This window comes from Lepidochelys kempii, chromosome 5 (genome assembly GCF_965140285.1).
Source record: "Lepidochelys kempii isolate rLepKem1 chromosome 5, rLepKem1.hap1, whole genome shotgun sequence".
NCBI lineage: Eukaryota > Metazoa > Chordata > Testudines > Cheloniidae > Lepidochelys > Lepidochelys kempii.
The window spans coordinates 51847118-51871249 of record NC_136384.1 but is presented as its reverse complement, the minus strand read 5'-3'; the positions used below and the strand labels follow the sequence as shown (position 1 = coordinate 51871249).

At 44.5% G+C, this 24132-nt stretch overlaps 1 protein-coding gene across 1 annotated transcript in view; it reads right to left on the bottom strand.

The window, feature by feature from the left end:
- The window catches only part of RASGRF2 (Ras protein specific guanine nucleotide releasing factor 2), a 215597-nt gene that overhangs the window by 82984 nt on the left and 108481 nt on the right, over positions 1-24132 (bottom strand). Inside the window, exons 16-17 of the mRNA XM_073344380.2 lie at positions 21133-21258; positions 19708-19797 (exon numbers count right to left, since the gene is read on the bottom strand). Of these exons, the coding sequence (XP_073200481.1) occupies positions 19708-19797; positions 21133-21258 (216 nt within the window). The remainder of the gene's footprint in view (positions 1-19707; positions 19798-21132; positions 21259-24132) is intronic.

Below are 24132 nucleotides of genomic sequence, written 5' to 3'. Positions count from 1 at the left end.
ATACATACTAATACTACTACTTAGCATTTGTATACTGCTTTGCCTTCTTGGGGCACTGTATAAATGTTAACTAATTAATTCTTGTAATCCTAAAAGAGTAAATACCTATATTATTATTCTCATTTTACAGCTAGGGAAAGACAGAAAGGTGCAGTGACTTATTCATGGTGGCAGAGCCAGGACTAGAATTTAGGACCCTCTGACTTAGAATTTAGGATCCCCCAACCATGTGCTCATTCCTCCAAACCACATTGCCTTCTAAAAATGAAAAAAGAAAAAGGAAGTAGAAAAAAAGGACTTATACGTCTATCACTGTTTACTTCCTTCCAGTCACCCAGCCTTGCAGTTTGGTGTCTTAGGCCTGGTTCAAAATTAGGTTGGTTTAACTACATTGATCAGGGATATGAAAAATTCACACCCCTGAACAGCGTTGTTAAGCCAACCTAAGTCCCTGTATAGACAGCGCTTGGTCGAAGAAAGAATTCTTCCATCAACCTAACTACTGCCTCTCAGGGAGGTGGATTACCTACGCCAACAGGAGACATCCTCCCATTGGCATAGGAAGTGTCTACAATGAAGTGTTACAACAGTGCAGCTGCAGCAGCACAGATGTTCCACTGTAGCATTCTAAGTGTAGACAAGCCCTCACTCTATCTCCTCTCTACTTTTCACCCCGCATCCAGCCAGCTGATAATACCTTCTTGTTCTTCCTCTGAAATATGTGCCAAATCCTCCCCTTCCTTTCACCCCACTTTCAAAACCTCTGTCCATGCCCTTGTTATCTCTCATCTTGAATACTGCAATCTCTTCACTAGCATTCACAACTACAGTAACTCCTCACTTAACGTCCCAGTTATATTCTTGAAAAATACAACTTTAAGTTAAACAATGTTAAGTGAATCCAATTTCCCCATAAGAATGAATGTAAACGGGGGGGTTAGGTTCCAGGGAAATTTTTTTCACCAGTGTGATGCTCTATACCTCAGAGGAACCCCCTATACCCTCATGTTCATCTTTATAAAATGATTGTGTGGTATCCAATGCAAAGTTTGTCATGTTGGGTGTCTTTAGAAGGCTCATAATGCACTGAGCATGGTTGTTGTAGTGATGTTATAGTAATTGTTACAGTAATGTTATAGTAACGTTATAGCTTATAATTTCATGTATATAGTTATGAGGCTGAAAATGTATCCTCGTGGCTTAATGCAAGCCCATGCAAAAACTACATAAGAACAGGGAGGCAGTTCACATCTTACCAGGGCATCGATGGGACAAACCCAGCCCAGCCTCACAGGAACAATGGACACTGGCTTAGGCAGCAACAAAAGAATTTGTCAGACCCGCAAGGGAGTCACCCCCTTCCCTTGGGCAGTTTGGGACTGTGATGAGGTAATGCTCACCTGACTCTGGGGGCATGTGGGGGGGGGCAAAGCCAAGAGGAAAGAAAGGACATGATAAAAGGGAGAGACATTTTGCCATGCTCTCTCTCTTCCACCTACATCTACAGATACCATCACCACCAAGCAACTGAAACGCTGATCAAAGGGGAGAGCCTGACTGAAAAGCCAGCCTGTGGTGAGAAGCATCTAAGTTTGTAAGGACATTGAAAGTGTTAAGATCAGCTTAGAATGTGTTTTGCTTTTATTTCATTTTGACCAAATCTGACTTGTTAAGCTTTGATTTATAATCACTTAAATCTACCATTATAGTTAATAAATCTGCTTGTTTAGTCTACCTGAAGCAGTGCATTTGGTTTGCACTGGTCCTGGTTCGCACTGGTCATATAAATTTCTTTGTTAAATTGACGAACTTATATAAGCTTGCAGCGTCCAGGGGGCATAACTGGACACGGCAAGACAGAAGTTCCCAGGGTTGTGTCTGGGACCCGAGATACTGGCTAGTGTCATTTGCTTGCAAATAGCTGGGAGCAGCTTACCTGCCAGAGGCTGTGTGTGAACAGCCCAGGAGTGTGGGTTCTCACAGCAGAGCAGGGTAAGGCTGGCTCCCAGAGTCAAGGATTGGAGTGGCCTAGCAGATCACTAGTCCAGACAACACCAGAGAGGAACATCACAGCCAGACAAAAGACATTATATACATATACAGTATAAGTTTTAAATAATTTTAAACAATTTAATACTGTAACACCAATGATGATTATGAAGCTAGACTGAGGCTGGGACATAGCAAGGTTGATACGCAGGGGCTTGCCCCACTCCGCCTGCTGGACATTCCAGCCGGGGAGCAGGGTGAGGGCACGGGGGCTTGCCCCATTCTGCCCACCCAGGGCTCCAGACAGGGAGCTGGCAAGCCCCCGTGCCCTGACCCCGGTCCCCAGCAGAAGCCCCGGGCAGGCGTAACAGGGCAAGCCTCTGCGCCCCGATCTGCTCCCCGTCTGGAAAGCCCGGCGGGCAGAGCGGGGCAAGCCCCTGTGCCCCGACCCGGTCCCTGGCAGGAGCACCGGGAAGGTGGAGCTGGGGGAGCCAAACAACATTATAAGGGAACATGGCAGGACTTTAAAGGAGTATGTTCTCTAATAGGTCAGTGACTAATAAGGAAACAACGTTAACCAGGACAACGTTAAGTGAGGAGTTACTGTACCTAAATTGCACACCTCAAGTCTATCTAAATATACTGCCCAAACCTCTGCAATCAAACAAACTTCTCCAACCTTGTTATCACCTCCTTGAAACCCTACACTGGCTTCCATTCCCCTACTAACTCCTTGTTCTCTTTTTCTGGGCCCAGAACAGTTCCATCCTCCATGGCTTCAGCCTCACACTCTCCCACTTTATCTCACCTTGTTACTGCCATGCATGGCTGCCTTCTCTCATATGTGACTCTGATTTTCTCATGCTTCCCCCATGTCTAGAACAACTTCCTGAACCTTATGCCTTGAAACTTCATTCTCATTCTCTAAACCCCTCATCAAAGCTACTCCTTTTGGTTAGTGCTCAGTCACTGATCTCTACCCCTGTCCTCATTCCCAGCTCTTCCCCAAATTTCAATATATTAAATATTTTTTTAAACCACTCGCATTCACATTTAAACATCTGTCATGCTCATTTATTGTTGTAAGCCTTATCCCTGCATACTCCTTTCCCTTACCTTAATAGGCATCTCTTGAAGGATAATGTCTAACATATATTGTGAGCACCTTACGTATAGCAGGGCCTATATTTTTATTTATCTTTAATGTGCCATGAACACTTATTGTACAATATGAATGATAAAAAAGAAATGTGTCAATTTCATTGAATGGGAGTTCTGTTGGAGGAGAAGGCATTTGTAGAGGCTGGTAGGGGCAGTATGCGGGGAGGGAAGCTGAGCCCTGACTAGGGGGCGGGGCTTCTCTGATTAGGGGTCCTATAAAGGTAGCCAGCCAGTCAAGCAGTGGCATAGGAGTCAGCAAACAGAGCTGTAAACAGGGGAGTTTGAGTGGGAGTTGGCAAGGGGAGTTTTGGGGGAAGACTAGGAGAACCAGGCAGAGGAACAGACAGGCTAGTGAAGGGAGTCTGTGGTGTTCTGTCAGTGTTGTGATGCTCATTGGGGGGTTGTTTTGCTGTGGGTGGTGGTGGTTTGGTTTGTGTTTCCTGGATTAACAGGTGGGAAGGCTATGACAGATACAGAGGCATCAGTGGTAGTGACCCAAGCAGTGGAAGACACAATGAAGATGACTGGATGTGGAAGCTGCAGTATGTACATGATCCTGAGTGGGGGTACATGAAAAGAGTTTTGTCTGCATGAAGTGCGGCCTGATAAAACTGATGGAAGAAAAGAGCTGAGGAGTGGAGATGCAGATGGAAACTCTGGTTCAGTTTAGAAGGGGGTTTGAGCGGATGATGAAGCAAAGACATGAGGAGGCTGAAGGAAAAAGCTCAGACTTGCAGATGGAAGCAGGACCAAAGAACTCTGAGGGGAGACTGCTGGGTGAGGAAAGTGGACAGTGGAAGCATGTGACTAAGAGAACCAGGCAGAGGAAAATATGGGCTAGTGAAGGAGAAATAGAGCTCAGGAACAGGTTTTCAGAGTTGGAAAATGAAGAAGGGGCACAGCAGGTGGTCACTAAGGTGGGAAGGCAAGAAAGAAGAGAAGAGCAGCTAGTTCTATAGGAAGAGGGGAAGAGTCAATGGAGATAACAAAACCAAATATGAGCCCCAGGAGGATACGGGATGGGTTGCAGACGATTGCAAGAGAGAATAGGAATCGAGAGGACTTGCAGCCAGAGGGAACGGGGATAGACGGGAGAATCGCACCATCACCAGGAAAAGGCAGGTCTACATGATTGGGAACTCCTTACTGAGAAAAATAGACAGGCCTGTAACCAGAGCTGATCCAGAGAACAGAACAGTGTGATGTCTTCCAGGTGCTAAGATATGGGATGTGGACCTGAGGCTGAAGAGGATCCTAACGGGAGCAGGAAAGAATCCACTGATTGTCCTTCATGTGGGAACAAATGATACGGCTAGATTCTTGCTGGAACATATCAAGGGAGACTATGCCAGGCTGGGGAAGACGCTTAAGGAAATCGAGGCTCAGGTGATCTTCAGTGGGATTCTGCCTGTTCCTAGAGAAGGACAACAAAGGTGTGACAAGATTATGATGATCAACAGATGGCTCAAGGCAGTGGTGCTATAAGGAGGGCTTTGGGATGTATGGCCACTGGGAGGCATTCATGGACAGAGTACTATTTTCTTGGGATGGACTTCACCTGAGTAGGGAGGGAAATAGAATTCTAGGATGGAGGCTGACACAACTGATTAAGAGAGCTTTAAACTAGGAATTCGGGGGAGATGGTTGGGAGATGTCCAGATAATCTCCATGCTGGAGTTTAACATTGAGAGGGAAGAAAACGAAGTAAGAAAGGATATAGCCGTGGGTAGGAGAATGGACATAAGGAGGAAGGGTAGTGTAAATACCAGTTTAATAGGTGATACTGGCAGTAGAATGTTTGTGCCTAATCAGGTAAAGAATGTGAGCGAAGCCAAACAGCAAAAATTAAGATGTTTGTACACCAATATGAAGAGCCTAGGTAACAAAATAGAGGAACTAGAGTTACTGGTGCAGGAAGTGAAACCAGATATTACAGGGATAACAGAAACATGGTGGAATAGTAGTCATGACTGGACTACACGTACTGAAGGGTATGTGCTGTTTAGGAAAGACAGAAATAAAGGCAAAGGTGGTCGAGAAGCATTGTATGTCAATGATGAGGTACTCTGTAAAGAAATAAGAATTGATGGAATGGATAAGACGGAGTCTATCTGGGCAAAAATCACATTGGGGAAGAAAGCTACTAGAGCCTCCCCTGGGATAGTGCTTGGGGTGTGCTATAGACCACCAGGATCTGATTTGGATATGAATAGAGACCTCTTTAATATTTTTAATGAAGTAAATACTAATTGGAATTGTGTGATCATGGGAAACTTTAACATCCCAGATATAGACTGGAGGACAAGTGCTAGTAATAATAATAGGGCTCAGATTTTCCTGGCTGCGATAGCTGATCGATTCCTTCACCAAGTAGTTGCTGAACCAACAAGAGGGGATGCCATTTTAGATTTGGTTTTGGTGAGTAGTAAAGACATCATAGAAGAAATGGTTGTAGGGGACAACCTTGGTTCAAGCGATCATGAGCTAATTCAGTTCAAACTAAATGGAAGGATAAACAAAAATAGATCTGTGACTAGGGTTTTTGATTTCAAAAGGGCTAACTTTAAAAAATTAAGGACATTAGTTAGGGAAGTGGATTGGACTGAAGAACTTGTGGATCTAAAGGCAGAGAAGGCCTGGAATTACTTCTAGTCAAAGTTGCAGAAACTTTGCATCCCAAGCCTGCATCCCAAGAAAGGGCACAAAATTCATAGGCAGGAGTTGTAGACCAAGCTGGATGAGCAAGCATCTCAAAGAGGTGATTAAGAAAAAGCAGAAAGCCTACAAGGAGTGGAATATGGGAGGGATCAGCAAGGAAAGCTACCTTATTGAGGTCAGAACATGTAGGGATAAAGTGAGAAAGGCCAAAAGCCATGTAGAGTTGGACCTTGCAAAGGGAATTAAAACCAATAGTAAAAGGTCCTATAGCCATTTAACTAAGAAGAAAACCAAGAAAGAAGAAGTGGGACCACGAGACAATGAGGATGGAGTGGAGGTTAAGGATAATCTAGGCATGGCCCAATATCTAAACAAATACTTTGCCTCAGTCTTTAATGAGGAGCTTAGGGATAATGGCAGGATGACAGACGGGAATGAGGATATGGAGGTAGATATTACCACATCCGAGGTAGAAGCCAAACTCAAACAGCTTAATGGGACTAAATCAGGGGGCCCAGACAATCTTCATCCAAGAATATTAAAGGAACTGGCACATGAAATTGCAAGCCCCCATTAGCAAGAATTTTTAATGAATCTGTCAACTCAGGGGTTGTACCATATGACTGAAGAATTGCTAACACAGTTCCTATTTTTCAGAAAGGGGGGGAAAATGATCCAGGTAACTACAGGATCTGTAGTATTCAAGGTCTTGGAAAAAATTTTGAAGGACAAAGTAGTTAAGGACATTGATGTCAATAGTAATTGGGACAAAATACAACATGGTTTTACAAAAAGTAGATTGTGCCAAACCAACCTGATCTCCTTCTTTGAGAAGGTAACAGATTTTTTAGATAAAGGAATTGCAGTGGATCTAATTTACCTTGATTTCAGTAAGGCATTTGATACGGTTCTACGTGGGGAATTATTAGTTAAATTGGAAAAGATGGGGATCAATATTAAAACTGAAAGGTGGATAAGGAACTGGTTAAAGGGGAGACTATAACGGGTCATACTGAAAGGTGAACAGTCAGGCTGGAGGGAGGTTACTAGTGGAATTCCTCAGGGATTGGTTTTGGGACCAATCTTATTTAATCTTTTTATTACTGACCTTGGCACAAAAAGTGGGAATGTGCTAATAAAGTTTGCGGATGACACAAAGCTGGGAGGTATTGCCAATACAGAGAAGGACAGGGATATCATACAGGAAGATCTGGATGACCTTGTAAACTGGAGTAATAGGATGAAATTTAATAGTGAAAAGTGCAAGGTCATGCATTTAGGGATTAATAACAAGAAGAGGAAGTTTCTCACCTTCTGCAGTAACGATGGTTCTTTGAGATGTGTCCCTATGGGTGCTCCACTTTAGGTGTCTGTGTGCCCCTGCACCTCTAATCGGAGATTTTTGATAGCAGTGTCCCACTGAGCCCACGCATGTGCTCTCCCTCCCTCGTGGTCTGCCTCGAGGCCATTTAGCACTGCACAGGTGAATCCCTCTCACTTCCTTCTCTACCACAGAGCCCTATAGAGAACTCCGAAGTAGAGGGGAGAAGGACGGGTTGTGGAGCACCCATAGGGACACACATCTCAAAGAACCATCGTTACTGCACAAGGTGAGTAACTTCCTCTTCTTCTTCGAGTAGTGCCCTATGGGTGCTCCACTTTAGGTGACTCCAGAGCAGTACCCACCACTGGAGGCTGGGACTTCGGAGTGGAGTCTTTTACTACAGAGAGTACTGTGGAGTTGAAGATGGTGTCAGCGGCCAGATCTTCAGTGATCGCATAATGTTCTCCGAAAGTATGGACAGAGGCCCCAAACATTACTCTACAGATTGGGGAGATAGGGGTATCCCTATGGAATGTGATGGAAGTAGGAAGTGATCTCATGGATCATATGGACGGAAGCAAGTTGCGCCCTTGCTAAGTGATTAATGCAACTAGAGACCCATTTGGATAGTCTTTGAGGAGATATCACAGAGTTTTTGAATCTTCCTGAGGATGAAAGGAAGAGTTTAGGGGATTTCCTGAAGTCCTTAGCCCTGTCCAAGTAGAATGCTAATGTCCTTCTAATATCTAGCATATGCACAATTGTTTCCCAGTTATCACAATGTGTTTTTGGGAAAAAATAGGGAGATGGATCTGTTGATTCATATGGAAAGTGCAGAAAAAGTAGGGAGAAACTTGGGATATGGCCTTAGAGTTGTTGAGGTTTTTTTTAAAGACAAAGGCCATGCATGAATGATGGGTGTGCCATCAGGGCCGCTATTTCTCCTATGTGCCTAGCTGAGGTGGTGGCAATTAGAAATGCTGTCATCATGGACAGCTGTAAGAGAGAACAAGTTGCCCTGGGCTCGGAGGGAGGTCTAGTCGAAGCCCTGAAAACTAGATTAAAGTCCCAGGCTGGAGCGAGTGGTATCACATGGGGGAAGAGAGTCCCAATGCCCTTAAAGAGTCTACGCATTAGTGGTTGAGCAAACTCCAAGTGGGAAGCCATTTTCGCCATGAGATGTACCTGAAGGGAGCTGAGTGAGAGTTTAAAATGTAGTGCAAAATCAGAGGGAGGAAAGATGAGGTTGGGTCTGTCCGTTTGGAATGGTACAAACTTGGAGTCATTTCCATTTTGTAGAAGTGGTCAGCTTGTGGTTGTGTTGCAACATGTGTTTCAGCTTGTCAGAGCATTCTGCTTCTAAGCCTTGGAACAAAGAAAGATCCAAGCCTGGAGGCGGAGGACCCATGGGTTGGGGTGAAGGGTCAGCCTATTGTTTTGAGAGAGCGGTTGAGGAATGGGCTCACGTCAGAGAAACAGGAGGGCATATTGCCATCTGCGTCAGGTAAGGGAGCCAGACTTGTCATAGTCAAGACATCAATCACAATAACTCTCGCTTTGTTTTGTTGAATTTTCAACAGAATCTTGGATAGGGTAGGAAACTGAGAAAAGATATACAAGTGGGCCCTGTCCGCTGGGAAGATGAGGGCAACTGCCAGTGAATGTTTCCCCAAAGGGTGGCTATATCTTGAAGCACCTGTGAATTCAGTATACACTCATTGTCGTGAGAAAATTCCAACTGAGACTGTTGGTTATCCCGTTCTGTATCCCTTGTAGACAGACAGCTGAGATGAGCACATTGTGATGGGTGCATCAATTCCAAAGTTTGAATGCTGTCTTGCAGAGGGAGGGAGATCTGGCAGCTCCTTGGCAGTTTATACAAAACATACAGGTCACATGAAGTCCATCTTAACCTTCGTGTGTTGTTTTTGATGAAAGGCAGAGTCTGTGCACAGGCACTCCTGACAGCCCCTAGCCCCAAAAGAGTGATATGGAAGGCCATTTATCCTGAACCTTGTTGTTGTGTAGGTGAGCTCCCCAGCATATTAGGGAGACACGTGTCCCAGGGTGGTGAATGTGAGTAGTGAGAGGAGCACTCTCGCTTGTACTGCATCAGGTTGGTGCTGATAAAGTCCAGTCACTGTACCGGGGTTAGTATGCCACTACAATGAAGAGAACCTTGGAGACTACCCTGTGTTGAGCAGTCTGTACCTATAATGATCCTGCCCTAAAGGTAAGCAATAGGAAATCTCCTGTACGATGGTTGTATTGAGATATGGAAGTAGGCACCCTGTAAGTTCAGGGGTAGCAATCAATCTCTTTGCTCTAGAGCTGGTCCTAACTGCTGTGAAGTAAGGTAAGGTGACTTCTGAGTGGCGTTACAGCAGTGTAGATGGCAGCTGATGCTGTAAGGTATCATTGTTCAGGCCCCTGACCAGCTCATCAAAGTGCTTATAAGAGGCAATTTGAGAGGTCATGGACTGGGGTGTAGACTGTTCTCACTTTTGAGCCCTGGGCCTCTTACACTGTGGCTCATAACAGCACAGAGATGGTGAGTATTGAGAAGATTGTGATCTGTGGTGTATCTTTTCTTCTGTTCCACAGTGTAGATTCCTAAGGAGTGTAGTGCAGTCCGAGAATCCTTCAGGATGTGGAGAGAAAATCTGTCTTCTCCGCAAAGAGTTGAGCCCTTCAAATTAGAAGTCTGTAGCTCTTTATGCAATCTAGAGAGGTGTAGCGAACAGAAAAAAACTCCACCACCCACCTCAGTACCACTGTCATGGAGACTGGGCAGGCACCTGTAACAGCTACATCCAGTGGTGTCTCTAGGACCAGTCTGGCTATTAACTGACCTTCTCTAAGAATGGTCTGAATCTGTTCTTTTTGTGTTTCCAGTAATGTCTCAGAAACATCGTGGGTTTCCCAAGATTAAAAAATTGTTTTGGCCATGACAGTTTGGTAATTTATGACTCTAAACAGTAATGTTGATGAATACGCCATCTTGCGAAGCCTGATCCTATGGAGTTGACTTGGCATTATGTTGCTTGCTTCATGCATTAACCACATCCACTATGATGGAGTTGGGTTGCGGATGTTGAAAACAAAGTCTGCCTCTTTGGGTAGAGATGTAGGGTTGTTTTTGTTTACATTCTGTTGCTGGTTGGTGCCATGGAGGCTGGCTATGCCAGATGATTTTGGTAGGATCTAGAATCAGCTCATTAATAGGGAGGACAGTTCTAGATGAGAAAGGTAGTGTGTAGAATTTCCACCAACTTGTGATGTGTATCTGCCACCTCCTGTAAGAGAATCTGCAGCTCATCTGCCACCCTCTTGGTAAGATCCAGAAAGTTCTTAAATCTTCACCTAGTGATGAGGGGTGGGCAGCACAGTCTCATCTGGGATATATGAGGAGAAATGTGCTGAAGAGGTAGCTTCCTCTTCAGGTGTGGTTTTTTTCTTCCCTTCCCCCTTCTTTCCTGTTCTGAAAAAGCTTTCTCCTGTCCTGGCTCAGATGTTCTACTGTCTTGGCTCAGGTGCCAGACTGTAGCAAACCATCTGGTGGACTCTCCCTGAGAGACACCGGAGACGGTCACGCTGTGTGTGTACATACCTGAAGTTAAAATATGGCCTTGGGAGGGAGAGGCAGGAAGGCATGCACGGGCGGTTGGCGTGATGGAATTGGGGATTCTTTTAGTGTGGTGGTGGGCCACCTTGAGGGGCCAGGGAATGATCTCCTCCTGGCCAGTGTCAGATTCATCAGTGGGTAAGGGTGCCGCTGACTGGGGTATTGGCAGTATACAGCCCAGTGCTAAGAACGATTCTGGGTGCCGGGATGTGCTCGATACCAGGGTCCTGGTACCAAGTAATGGGGATTGTGGTTCTTCCTCAATCATCAGGTCTCCAGGGTACCAGAGCTCATGCAGTACCATGGGTTCATTTGGTACCACAGAGGAGGGTCCGTGGTACATTGTCGGTACCGATAGTTGGGCAGAGCACTCCCTAAATGAGAGTTTTGCCCAGTACAAAAAGTTTGTTAGTGCCACTTTCTTAGAGACAGTATGGTAATGGTCTCTCCCTAGGTACTGAGGCCACAGGTCTCCAGAGTATCAGAGTACCTGTGTTCCCATGGGCTCATCCGGAACCCCAGAGGAGTGTCTGTACTTGGTGTCAATGGTTGGGAAGGTGAAGAACACTTCCTAGATGGGAGTTTTGTTGCATCTGGTACCAAAGGGTTTCTCTATGCCGCTCTTTTAGAGATGGTACGGTAACTGTTGTCTCCTCTCCATGCAGTAGTTGCCCAGAGTAGAACTCAGAGCAGCACAGAGCTTACAGAAGCCCCTTGTCGTGGGGAGAACAGAGCTCAGAGCAGGGCAGAGCTCAGAGCAGGAAGCCCCTTCTCAGGTTTCAGCTTCCAGAGCTTCAGTGCCCAAGGGTGCAGCAGCTGAGCTCACAGCAAGAGGTTCCTCTGCTGGTATTGTCCTACCCATGGCCGCACTGGGGAGCACCCCTCTGGCTGGCCAGTTGCTCGGAGGAGCCTTTCCAGGGGGGGTCTGCTGGTGGCTTTTTCCCCCTCTCTCTCTTCTCCTCTTCACCACTCGACCCCTTTTGAAGTGAAGGCTCCGGGGATGATCCACGGTCAACACCCACCGGAATCCCCTGCAGACTGAAGTGTTTTCTCTATAGGGAGGAATTTTTACTTCAGCTCCCGGTTCCTGTGAGGCTGCAGTTTTAGGTGTGGCAGGTAAAGCACTTCTGTGGGAGTCTCCCAGGCACAGTGAAAGTGTCTGGCCATTACAGGAACTGACTCCTGGCAGGAGAGGCACTGCTTGGAGCAGAGAGCCAGGCAAGCCCCTGGGTAGGGGGTTGTCATCCCATAGCAGGGAGGAATATGCAGAAGAACATGGTCTTTACTTTTTTTTTTAAACTGAAAAAAAAATAATCATGAGTCTACTAGATGCCGGGGGGGGGGGGGGATATGCTCCCACACAGAGAAGGAAAGAAGTTCTTTTCCTTTTTCTCTTTTCTTTTTAAACCAAAGGAATAAAATAAAATAAAATACTAGCCTGAGTACTTTTAGAGAGAACAAAGGTAACAAAACCAACACTACTTATGCTAATGACACAGATAAGGAAGGGACAACTGCTCCTTCCCTCAGATGCCAAAGGCAGTAGAGAAGGAAGAGCCTCGAGGCAGACCACAAGGGAGGGAGAGCACATGTTGAACAGCAAACCATGAAGGTCCTTTCTTTTCCAGCAGTCCCTTTTCTCATTCACTTCACTTCACATTTCCCAACATCAGCAGCAAATGAAGCAGGGATTCTACACACAACAACCTCATTCCTACTAAACAATCCTGACTCATTCATAGAGTATTGTTGAAAAGTCATCAAATCCAGACCCTGCATTGTGCGGTACCTCAGCTTCCTTGATGTTATCAGCTCTCCTTCCCTGCTACGTAGAGGACCTGCACTTTCCTTCATCTTCCTCTTGGTACTAATGTATTTAAAGAACCTCTTCTTATTGCCTTTTATGTTCCTTGCCAGAGGTATTTCATTTTATGCCTCAGCCTTTCTGATTTTGTCCCTACATACCTGTGCTGTTCTTTTGTACTCCTCCTTATCAATTTGACCATGTTTCCATTTTTTGTAGGATTCCTTTTTGGTTTTCAGGTCATTAAAGAACTCCTGATGGAGCCATATTGGCCTCTTACTATTCTTTCTATCTTTCTTTTGCATCAGAATAGTTTGCAGTTGTGCCTTTAATGTCGTCTCCTTGAGGAACTGCCTGCTCTCCTCAACTCCTTCTTCCCTTAGATTTTCTTCCCATCGAAAAGTTGAGTGTTTGACTTTGCAAACTTCATACTATTTTAATATATTTTTAAAATAATTAATTAATTTGGCAAGCACTCTGTACTCCAAAGCAACACCCTGGCACCCCCATATTCACCACTATCATATAATTGTGATATGTTTTGTACAAAGTACGCCTTGTGAGGTATCATTTTAAAGTCTTGATTTGTTGAACATTAATATCCTGTTGAATTGTATGTGCTATCATTGTATGTGGAGTTATGAAGTTTTGCTATGTGTATGTTACTACAAGATGTTGTGAAGTTGGAAACACCCACAACTAGACTTTCAGCGGGGCAGCCAGACACTGATGATGGCCCATTAAGTGGAATACACACTCGCAAGGAGTACCCCAGGAACTGTATACAATGGAGACCTCTCAGAAATAGCATGTAGACTCAGGTCCTAGCAAAAGATCTTTCCAGCAAGCTGGAGGAACCTATAAAGGAGGGGAAGTGACATCGTCATTTGTCCTCACTCCCCTCACAACTCAACACCTGGAAACATGTCTGGAGAACAAAGACTTTGAACAGGGGAGGTGGTCCCAGGCTGGAAAGGAGAATCCCAGCTTCTGTATTAAGGAACTGTACCATCAGGGTGAGAGACTGCTTGATTCAAATCCTGTCTAGTTTATAGAACTGAGATTGCAATTTTACTTTTATTTCCTAGGTAACCAACTTTGATCAGCACGCTTATTACTTATAATCACTTAAGATCTATATTTTTGTAGTTAATACATCTGTTTTATATTTTACCTAAAACAGTGGGTTTAGCTTGAAGTACAAGGGAAATCTGCTCAGGAATGAGAGCTGGAGCATGTCTTCTCCACATTGAGGGAGGGGCAGACTGGGTAATAAACTTACACTGATCAGGCTTCTGACCAGGGCAAGATGGTACAGCTCTGAGGTCCTGGCCTGGGGAACTGTGGGGAACTGGCTGGAGCCTCTCCATTGTTGGTTCATGAATGGCTAGGAGAAGCATTCATGTAACTCATCTGGGTGTGTCCCTGCCTGTGGATGGCTGTGTACATGAAATACCTGATCGAGTTTGCAGCTTGTCACAGCATCACAGTGTGAGAGGGAGCCCACTTTGGTGAGACAGAGGGCTCAGCAGTACCCCAGTTCCAGATTGCACTCCAGGGAGCCCATCACACCATGCTATTGTGATTATTTAATTCCTGCCAGTATGTTTTTGCCAACAATCATACAAGTTACACATAAGGTGACTCAGAGGTTTAAACTTTGCTCTCAAAGTTTTCAAACTCTGGGGGCATGGCTACACTTGCAATTGTAGAGCACTTTGAGTTAAACCAGCCTTCGTAGAGTGCAGTAGGGAAAGCGCTGCAGTCATCCACACTGACAGCTGCAAGTGCACTGGTGTGTCCACATTTGCGGCACTTGCAGTGGCATTGGGAGCGGTGCATTGTGGGCAGCTATCCCACAGAGCACCTCTTCCCATTCTGGCGTTGTGGCTTGTGGGAAGGGTGCGGGGCATTCTGGGTCCTGTCCCAATGCCCCGTGATGCATCGGTTTGCATCCCAGCAATCCCCCTGCTTCCGTCCACAATTGGCACCATCTTTCAATGTTTTTTGTACTGCGCGCTCTGTCTTCCTTTTCAGTCTGCGGGAACGGAGCCCGAACTGCTGAGGAATATGCTGACGAGTCTCGCCAGCACATCACGTTTGGCAGTCAAGTTATTCCTTATGATCCAAAGGGACAGCAAGGACTCTGATGATGATGATATCGATGCGAGTAACGCATACGACACAAGTTTGCTTGTGGCATTCATGGAAATGCTGACCACCGTGGAACGGCGTTTCTGGGCTCGGGAAACAAGCACTGAGTGGTGGGATCACATCATCATGCAAGTCTGGATGACGAGCAGTGGCTGCAGAACTTTCAGATGAGAAAAGCCACTTTCATGGGACTGTGTGAGGAGCTCACCCCCACCCTGCCGTGCAAGAACACGAGATTGAGAGCTGTCCTGACGATAACAGCATCCCCACAGTTATATCCTCATGCTGTACCCTCTATAACATTTGTGAAGGGAAGGGTGAACAATTCACTTAGGCATGGAACTCAGAGGTTCAACACCTGGAGGCTGAATTTGAACAGCCAGAGAGCAGGGCTATTAGAGGGGCCCAGTGCGGGGCTGCAAGGATTAGGGATGCCTTGAGGGAGCAATTTGAGTCTGAAAGCCACCAGTAATGTCTGGTGCCCTGCACGGGAGTGAAGTACAGTGGTTCCAATGTTAGTAGGAATCTGTGTTTGCTACGTATGATACACTGACTTGCAGTGCCTGTTGCTTTCCTGGGCTAAGGTAACTTTTACGTTATGCAATAATAAAGAATGTTTTCAAAGCAAAAAAAATCCATTTAATGAAAAGAAAATGCATTTATTGAAAAGAAACACAACTGCTTGGGAAACACAAAGGGCAAGGGGGTGGGGTGAGGAACACTTCAGGCTGGCTATACTGCATGGTGATGGGGGTTGAGTGCAGTGGGTGAGGGTCGTAGTTTTCAGGGCTGGGTGGTGAAGCTACAGGTGTTGGAGGCAGCTGATGGCGACAAGAACCCGGATGTAGGGGAAACTGGGTTGGAGGTGACATGGGGGCACAAGGGAAAGAGTTTTGGGACAAGAGCTGCGGGGGGGGGGGTCAGGTGCGGTAGTGCTCCGCCTGCATGGCTACGAGTGCCTGGATCGAGTTCGCTTGGCGCTCCATGATGCTTATCAGCCGCTCTATGCTTTAGTGTCAGCGATGCGCATTCTGGACCCTCCTTTCACTCTCCCGCCACTCCTGCACTTTTTAATTTTCATTAAGGGAGTGCTGCATGACTTCATGCAGCATGTCCTCTTTGCTTCTACATGGCCTCTTCCTGATTCTTTGCAGCCTCTCGGCTGGTGATAACGTGGACAGCTGAGATCTCAAGGTTGCATCTGTAAAGGCAAAATGCAACACTGAACAGAGGCAGCATTGTTCACACCAGACAGAGCAATGATTCCCCTGTACTTAAGGGCAAGCATAGTCTACACAATAGCATAATTTACCCGTCCCAAAGTGAGCGCACATACCCCACGGGAGCCCCAAAATGGTGAGTAAGCACAGGGTCAAGGGGGACTGATTCTTTCATGGCTGTTCTGTCCTCTGGGTTTCTGTGCCTTGGGGAGAGCCAACAGCTTCAGGGGGCCCCTATACTGAACACTGTCCCTATATTTTCCACAGGAGTTCATCCTGGAAGATATCTCGCTGCTGAGGGTGACCTGGGAAGCAAAGGAGGGTCTTCTACCACAATGCGGCTTCCGCCCTGGCCCATATGCAGCTTGCCTTTGTGCAGCAATGGTCCCCCCGCCCCTCACAGCACAGTGGCGCGGACATGTTAGCCTGCCTGGGACAAGGACCACAGTGGCTCTCCCATGAAACCTGCGCAAGCACATTGGATGAGAACTTTGAAGAGATCACTGAGGCCGATTACCACGATGTGAGAGAGCACATCAACGCCCTATTCTGCATCTAGGCATGCATGCAGCCCTAACCCTCCTTGCCCCAAGAGCCTGCACCGAATAACTTACTTCCTAAAATAAAAGCCGCTTACCGGGAACCTCTTCTGGTGTTTGTCCTTTCCCATGCACCAGCCGCCGTAACTGGCTACCTTCCTCGTGGCTTGAGAACAGCTCCCGGCTGCATGCATCTAGGGATGCCAGAGTGTATTCCTCCTCCTCAGCACCCTTGGTCCCACTTTGCTTCTCCTCCTCCTCCTGCCTTGTTGGACTGTGCTCTGAAGTGTCCATGGTGGTACTCAGAGTGGAGGTGGGGTAGCTCCCAAGTATCGCGTCCAGCTCTTTGTAAAAACGGCAGATCGCAGGGGCAGCACCAGAGCGTCTGTTTGCCTCGTGGGCTTTTCAGTAGGCATTCCACAGCTCCTTCACTTTAACCCTGCACTGCAGAGCATCCCGGTCATGGCCCCTTTCCATCATGTCCCTTGATATCTGCCCGAAGGTATCATAATTCCTATGGCTGGAGTGCAGCTGGGACTTGACAGCTTCCTCCCCCCAGACACTAATGAGGTCCAGCACCTCGCCATTGCTTGGCGTATGGAGGCATGGTCACCTGGAAAGATTCGCTGAGAGCACTCCATGCCTGGCTGAGCAAACAGGAAGGGGATTTTCAAAATTCCCAGAGAATTTAAAGAGCAGGTCTGACAGTTGGTCACCTGAGGGCAGGGCAGTAGAGTTCAAAGTGATGACCAGAGTGGATAGAACAGGCATTGTGGGACACTTCTGGAGGCCGATCAGAGCACATTAACAGACCAGAGCATCCACACTGGCACCGTGGAGCTCCAGCAGGGGCTCATCAAATGTTATTCCACTCACCAAGCTGGAGTAGCAGGAGCACTCTAGCCACGGAGTCAGAGCGCACTCCTTGCCTTGCCAGTGTGGATGCGTGGAGCGCACTGGGCTGTTTTAATGCACTTTAACTCGCAAGTGTAGCCATGCTGGAAGTCTAATGTACTTGCTCACCTTGTCACAACCTCAGGGGTTCCCCTGGGGAAGGCAGATCAGCACTGCATGTTGCTAACGCTGTTGCAAGCATCGCAAAGCATTTTGGGGAAGGTCAAAGGTGGGAGTGGGGAGTGGAAGATTATTTTGCAGGCTGCAAGAGGCCAAAGGGGGAAGGAGAAAGAGAGCAGAGAATGGGCTAACTCAACACTGCAGCTAGCAAGCTCAGTCCAATGATAAGATGCTGGCCCCAGTCCGAGGTCATGGCGCTAGATGAGAAGTTTATCTCTCACACAGCCACAGCCAGCCATGGAAAACACAGGCAAGATGACGAGGGGGGGAGCAGAGCTTCGCATCCCTGGAGCCCTTGTGTTTTGGGAAAGTGAAGAAGATCACAGAAAGCCAGTTTGGACTGGCACAAAGAGCACCAGGAACAGAGGTCATGGAATGGAACACCCCCAGAGGAGCCCAGGACTTAAAATCCTCCTGAGATCTGGAGCAATTCGGAGATTGGCAGCAAACCCTGGACGACCTGTGCGCACAGGACAGAATTCCCATCCACCCTTCCCCCTCTTCTTCTTATGTTACACCCAGGCCTGGCCAGCCTCGGGTAGTGAGTGTGTGAGTATGAACTTGGGTTAGGGCTTGGGACACTAACGCTTTCTTCCTTCGTCTGAGTGACATAGGAAGCACTCTCTGCTGTTATTTTATTGTTTTATCAATAAAGCTTTAAAACTTAGACACTTGGTGTGTTCTGTCATCTCCTTCCTTAACGATCCTATGGCCTCAGCCTGATCACCTGACGCCCCAGGCAGGTTGGTAACATAAATCTGTCACAACCTCCTGACAGAAACCTTCAATTTCCTGCTCTTTCCCTACAGATTTCCTGATTCACTCTTTTCTTGTCAGTTTTGCTGCATTACCTCTTTTTTTTAAAAAAAAAAAACAACAACTGGTCCTCTTTTAGGAACCAAAGTAAACACCACAAAATAGTATTAGATTAACACAAGCAATGTATTTTCTTCTTTCCAATATACAGAGTCTGAATAATCTGAAATGCCCATATTTTATTGTATGCTTTTACATGTTACTCTCTTATATTTTTCTTTATGTGCTTTTATAATGCAGAGCCAAAACTAACCCTATATTTGTTTCAAGTCAATTGGCTGTATTGGGAGCTTTAGCTATAATTGTTTTTAGTGTGATATATTTGTATTTTAAGAACAATTTTTCTACATGTTGGGATTAATTTTTTTTAAAGTATGTTCCCTTGACCAGCACAAATGAAGGATCTGGTTCTGAGAGGCAGAGAACACTTGTATTTCCAAAGAACTTGCTGGTGTCCAGCATCTCTCAGTGTCAGGCTCATAATTATCATGAAACTGAATATAGCCAGATTATGGTCTTCCAAAATCACAAAAGGAGATTACAAGGTGATAATGTAGAGATGCCAATCAATGTTCATCACAGAAATTAACTTAGTTTGAAATGTGTTCTGTCTCCAGTGTGTGAGGACTTTGAACAAATAACTCTGATCAAACAAACCATCACAACTTTACACATTAATACCTGATCAAAAGCTTACTGCAATCAGTGGAAACAATGTCACTGATTTCAATGTGCTTTGTAGTATTGCTTCTAAGCCCAGGATTTCAAAGTGGTTTACAAACAGTATATGTCACCACTCTGCAAAGGAAGCAGATAAACAGCTGGATAAACCACAACACAGCTGGATAAACCACAACACTGAGACAAACTTGCTCTTGGTTACACCAGCATATATCCAGAGTAACTGAATTGGTTTCAGTGGAGCTACTCCTGATTTACACTAGCATTATGAAGTGTAAAATTTAGTTCATAGAAGTTAAGTGATATGCCCAAGGGCACAGAGTAAGACAACAGTGAATTTAGGAATAGAACCTAGGAGTCCTGAATTGCAATATCTCATCTAATCACTAGACCACAGAGTCCTTCTTGAGGAATCTACAGAGCTACAGATCTACAGAGATGGAAAAGTAGACCTGTTCCATCCACCTTCTTCAGTACTGTCAAGCATATCTAAGTATGTCCTGATCATCTATAGATCACAATAGAATCTCCATTCAGAATGGAAGCCAGATTATACCCAGGAGATTAAAGGAACAAACCAGTGACTATTTAAAACTGGGATGGTAGGACAGCTTTACCTGTTGAGACCCATCTACATTTTTCTTGCACTAAATTGTTCTCACCTGGTGGACTCCCATGCCCTGCTGCAGCTGTAGCAATAGCAAATGCAGAAGCAGGAGAAACAGAACAGTGGCTGTTGTCAGCAGTCTGTACTGTAAGGAACAGACAAATAAAGGTCAACAACTTGTATTTGGTTTTAACTTTTTTTTTTAAAGCATATCAATTTTCATATTCTCCACTCCCCCAGCTCACAGGGTAAAGAGGGAATATACAATACTTTACGTAAGCGTGCATATTTTATGTTCTCAATGAAAACGGATTCTGTATTAGAGGCAAAAATGTTTAAAATATATTTGTCATTTGATTTTTATCACCAGATCACAATAATAAATAATGCTGTTTAACAAAGTGCATGATGGTGCCAATGTGAAGAAAAAAGATTAACGAAACAAAAATGAAAGTTATGATACAACTGCTTAAAAATAATGGTGCTAAAGTAATAGAGGTATGGTTAATTTACTTCTCAATTGCATCATTTTCAATAGTCAGCCCAAGCAAAGTAAAAATGGATATTATTTTGAACAAGATTTAAGATTTCCCCCTGGTTGTGACCTAAAATTAGCAGAGCTTTGCAAAACTTACAGGTATCACTTTGGAAGAAGTTTTGAGAACATCTCCTCTGATTTCCATTCAAATGGTTTTGCTTTGCATTTCCAGAGTTTTCAAACCAAAAATTCTGACACACAACCATAAACTATGCCAATAAGTAAAGTTTGGTTTTGGCTTAAAATTACTATGAAATGTTTTCATAAATTATTAGTGATTACTGGGGAGGATTATATTTGTGGGGTTTTTTTTCTCCCAAACATGAAATAGTTGGCTTACAATCTAGATTTCAAGAAAGGGCAACATTCTAAATATTTATGGATACAGCAAGTAGTTCTGTTAGTAATTCGAAGAGCCATGTGAGAGCTATTAGAAGATCCACCTCTTGCTTTTTCTCTTCAGTTGAGTGATTTACTCAATACTGGAATGAATAATCTGATACCATCTGTAAATGTTCCATGTCACACATGGAGGAACAGACACAGTCGTTTCCCATTAACAATAATGGGAGTTGTGCATCTAATCATCACATATGGTACCCAAAATGTGCCCCCATAATAGCTCCTGCAAATCTGTTAAGGTCTTGTTAATTCATGTAAGAATAGGATTGAGTCAATATTATTCCTGAACTAAGGTACATCCTGTTCCAGATATTACAGATCATTTCAGCACTTCCTAACTCCCAGTATGCTTTTCATTCTCTTGTTATTAATATGCCAATTAACTAGAATACTGTTATTCATATTTTGCTGGCTTTTTTACATCTGAGAAATAAGCAGAGACACAAACTAACCACATTATTTAGAAAATAATCTTTGCAGGAAATTAAAAAAGAATTGGAAATACATAACTTAGTCTCCTTCCAAGGCAATGTTTCTTACCTCCTGGCTGACGGTAGCGGAGATGTCGTGGAGTTGAGGGGGATCGACATGGGGAAAGCTCAGGTGTCTCGACAGTCGAAGTGCTTTCAGGAATTGTCCTGTCCACTGACACAGATTCTAGAACTGCTGCTTTAAAACACCATGAATGTTAGTACAAAGGTCACTCTGTTAGTACAGTGGTCACCATTATTTCCATAATTTACAGCCCATTAAATGTGTAAACATTATTTTCAAATATCAAGAGATCTAAACAACAGTGAAACAGCTTTAAGATATGAAGCCATTTCCTTCAATTTTTCAGTCAAAAAGGTTCTTTTTAAGCACACAGTTTGTACATAAAGTGGCTCATTTCTGAGAGATGGTTGGAATGTGGGTCTACAAGAAATACTGAAGAAGCTTGTGTCTCCACACTCGCAGTTTATGAAAAGCACAGAGAATAACAAGGTTATAATGGATCAAACATATAAACATATACTGTAATCATAATAATATACACATAGAGCCCGATGCTTCCCTCTGTGAAATCATTATATATTTTGTTTCAATGAACATAGTAAGATCAGGTCCATTAAAAAAAAAAGTACATTATACCAATATTTACAATTTAAACCTATTTAAGCCCCATTTAATAAGTATGAAAGTTAAAATTTAGTCTCTTATATATTTTGCTTTATGATATTCCTTCTGTAAGCTGACAGTGCAACTTCTTTAAGAAGGCTCAGCAACAATATTCCTCTGGATAGAGGTAAAGGACTCGGAAAATACCAGGCAACTTCATAGGTACCAATGACATAATGGTAACAAGGCCCATAAATAAAAACTTAAAATGAAAACCATCAAGTGCTAAAGTGTCATTTTAAAAAATAGCCCTGTCATGATTTTGCATATCCTTAAGCAGACTATCCAGGGGAACATAAGCATGATATGGATAGTTTAATCATAGGATTCACATATCAAGTGTGAGAAAAAATCATTAGTAAGTCATTATATATAATCACAAAACTGCCTACTAATACAGAACTGAACAGCACTGCAGAGCTCATTACTCCATTGAGTAAATTAATGTCCAAATGGTAAGCTGGCAGAATGACATGTGTCCGCATGAAAAATAAAAAATATCTACACATAATGCTTCTCTATTGGATTCTACAATAGATTTGGAACTGCAACTCTTACAACACAAGCACTGTACTCTAAGTTTTAAAATGAAATTGTCTACACCAGTAGGCAGATGTGCAGAAAAAGCATTTGGAACGTGGAGAAAATTTCTCTTTAGATGATAAATGGGCCATACTCAAGACGAAATAAATAACAGCATTGACTTGGAAATTGAATTTGTACAGCCAAACTGGATTCATATTAAATCTGCCTCTTTGGAATCTTAGGAGAAGATGAGTAATGAAACCAATTGATCCTAGATAACTACTTATCACTTGTTAATGGTCTCTTTCTTATGCAGAAAACTTATGTTAAGGAAATAACAGGTTAGTACTTTGTATTTCTATCACTGTCACCACCCTAAGGGCATGGCTACACTTGCAGATGTAGAGCGCTTTGAGTTAAACCAGCTTTCGTAGAGTACAGTAGGGAAAGCGCTGCAGTCTGTCCACACTGACAGCTGCAAGTGCACTGGCTTGGCCACATTAGCAGCTCTTGCAGTGGCCACAGAGAGCAGTGCATTGTGGTAGCTATCCCAGCATGCAAGTGGCTGCAATGTGCTTTTCAAATGGAGGGGGGGGTGGAGTGTGACAGGGAGTGTGTTGTGTGTATGTGGGGGGAGAGAGAGTGGGTTTTGGGGGGACTGAGAGCATGTTAGCATGCTGTCTTGTAAGTTCAGACAGCAGCAGACCCTCCCCCCAACCCCCGCCTCTCTCTCTCACACAGCATTCCACAGTAATGGTTTGCTTTGTCTCGGGCAGATAAGCATGCCGGCTGTCAGAAACGGATCTTTCAAAGGGCATATCCGCATTCCTTCAGCAATTCCAAAACAATGACAAGAGTGGCCACTTGACTTAAGGGGATTATGGGACATTTCTGGAGGCTGATCAGAGCGCAGTAATGCAACACCTCATTCACACTGACACCCAGGCGTTTCAGCCAAGGCGCACCAAGTGTTAATCTTCTTGCCAAGGTGGCGTACCAGGAACGCTCTAGCCGTGGAGTCAGAGCACTCTACATGCCTTGCCAGAGTGGATGCGTAGTGAGCTAGAGCACCCGGGGCTCCTTTAATGCGCTCTAACTCGCAAGTGTAGCCAAGCCCTAGGGATGGATTTTTTAATTCCCTTTCCTTACACTTTACAGACCTATGACAAAATGACACTCTTTCTGGTGAAGACTGCTAGATACAGTTTCCTCCAAAATCTCCCAGTGCAAGTCCTTCATTTGTCTGGCTCCCAAATCCATAGGTGTTACAAGCACTGCAAAACAGCAATGTAATAGATTTAAAATTTTATTAAAGCTAATGTTAAAAATATGATGTAATACATAGGTTGAGAAAAGAGTGTCTGTACATTTGGGTATCGTGCTAAGATTATCCACAAATACAAAGTTTGTTTTTAAAGTCATAAGATACATACAGTGCACAATCAGCAATAACCCAAATTTAGGTGAATAAATTTAAGAATACAGTTTCAATATTTAGGTACATTAGATGCATTCAGGTACATTATTCATGAAAAACATTATACAGAGAGTTGGTGGTGGAAAGCAAAATATATCAGTGAGTGAAGATTGTCCCTCAGTAATTGAGAATTTAAGATAGGTTGTCCATTTAGGGGAAAAAACAGTCCATCAGGAAAGTATTTGAGTTACTTTCCCAACTGCACTTCCCATCGGCACTCCACCTCATCCCTCCTGGTATTGCCAATGTCCGGTGATGTGTTCTATGTAGATGTCCCTTGACCATCTGACGGTGCCACATCAGCTGAGCATAGCATTAACCGACTCCACATTCTCTCAGTACTCGCTTATTTCTGTGGTCCCATACACCCAGGGCTCCGA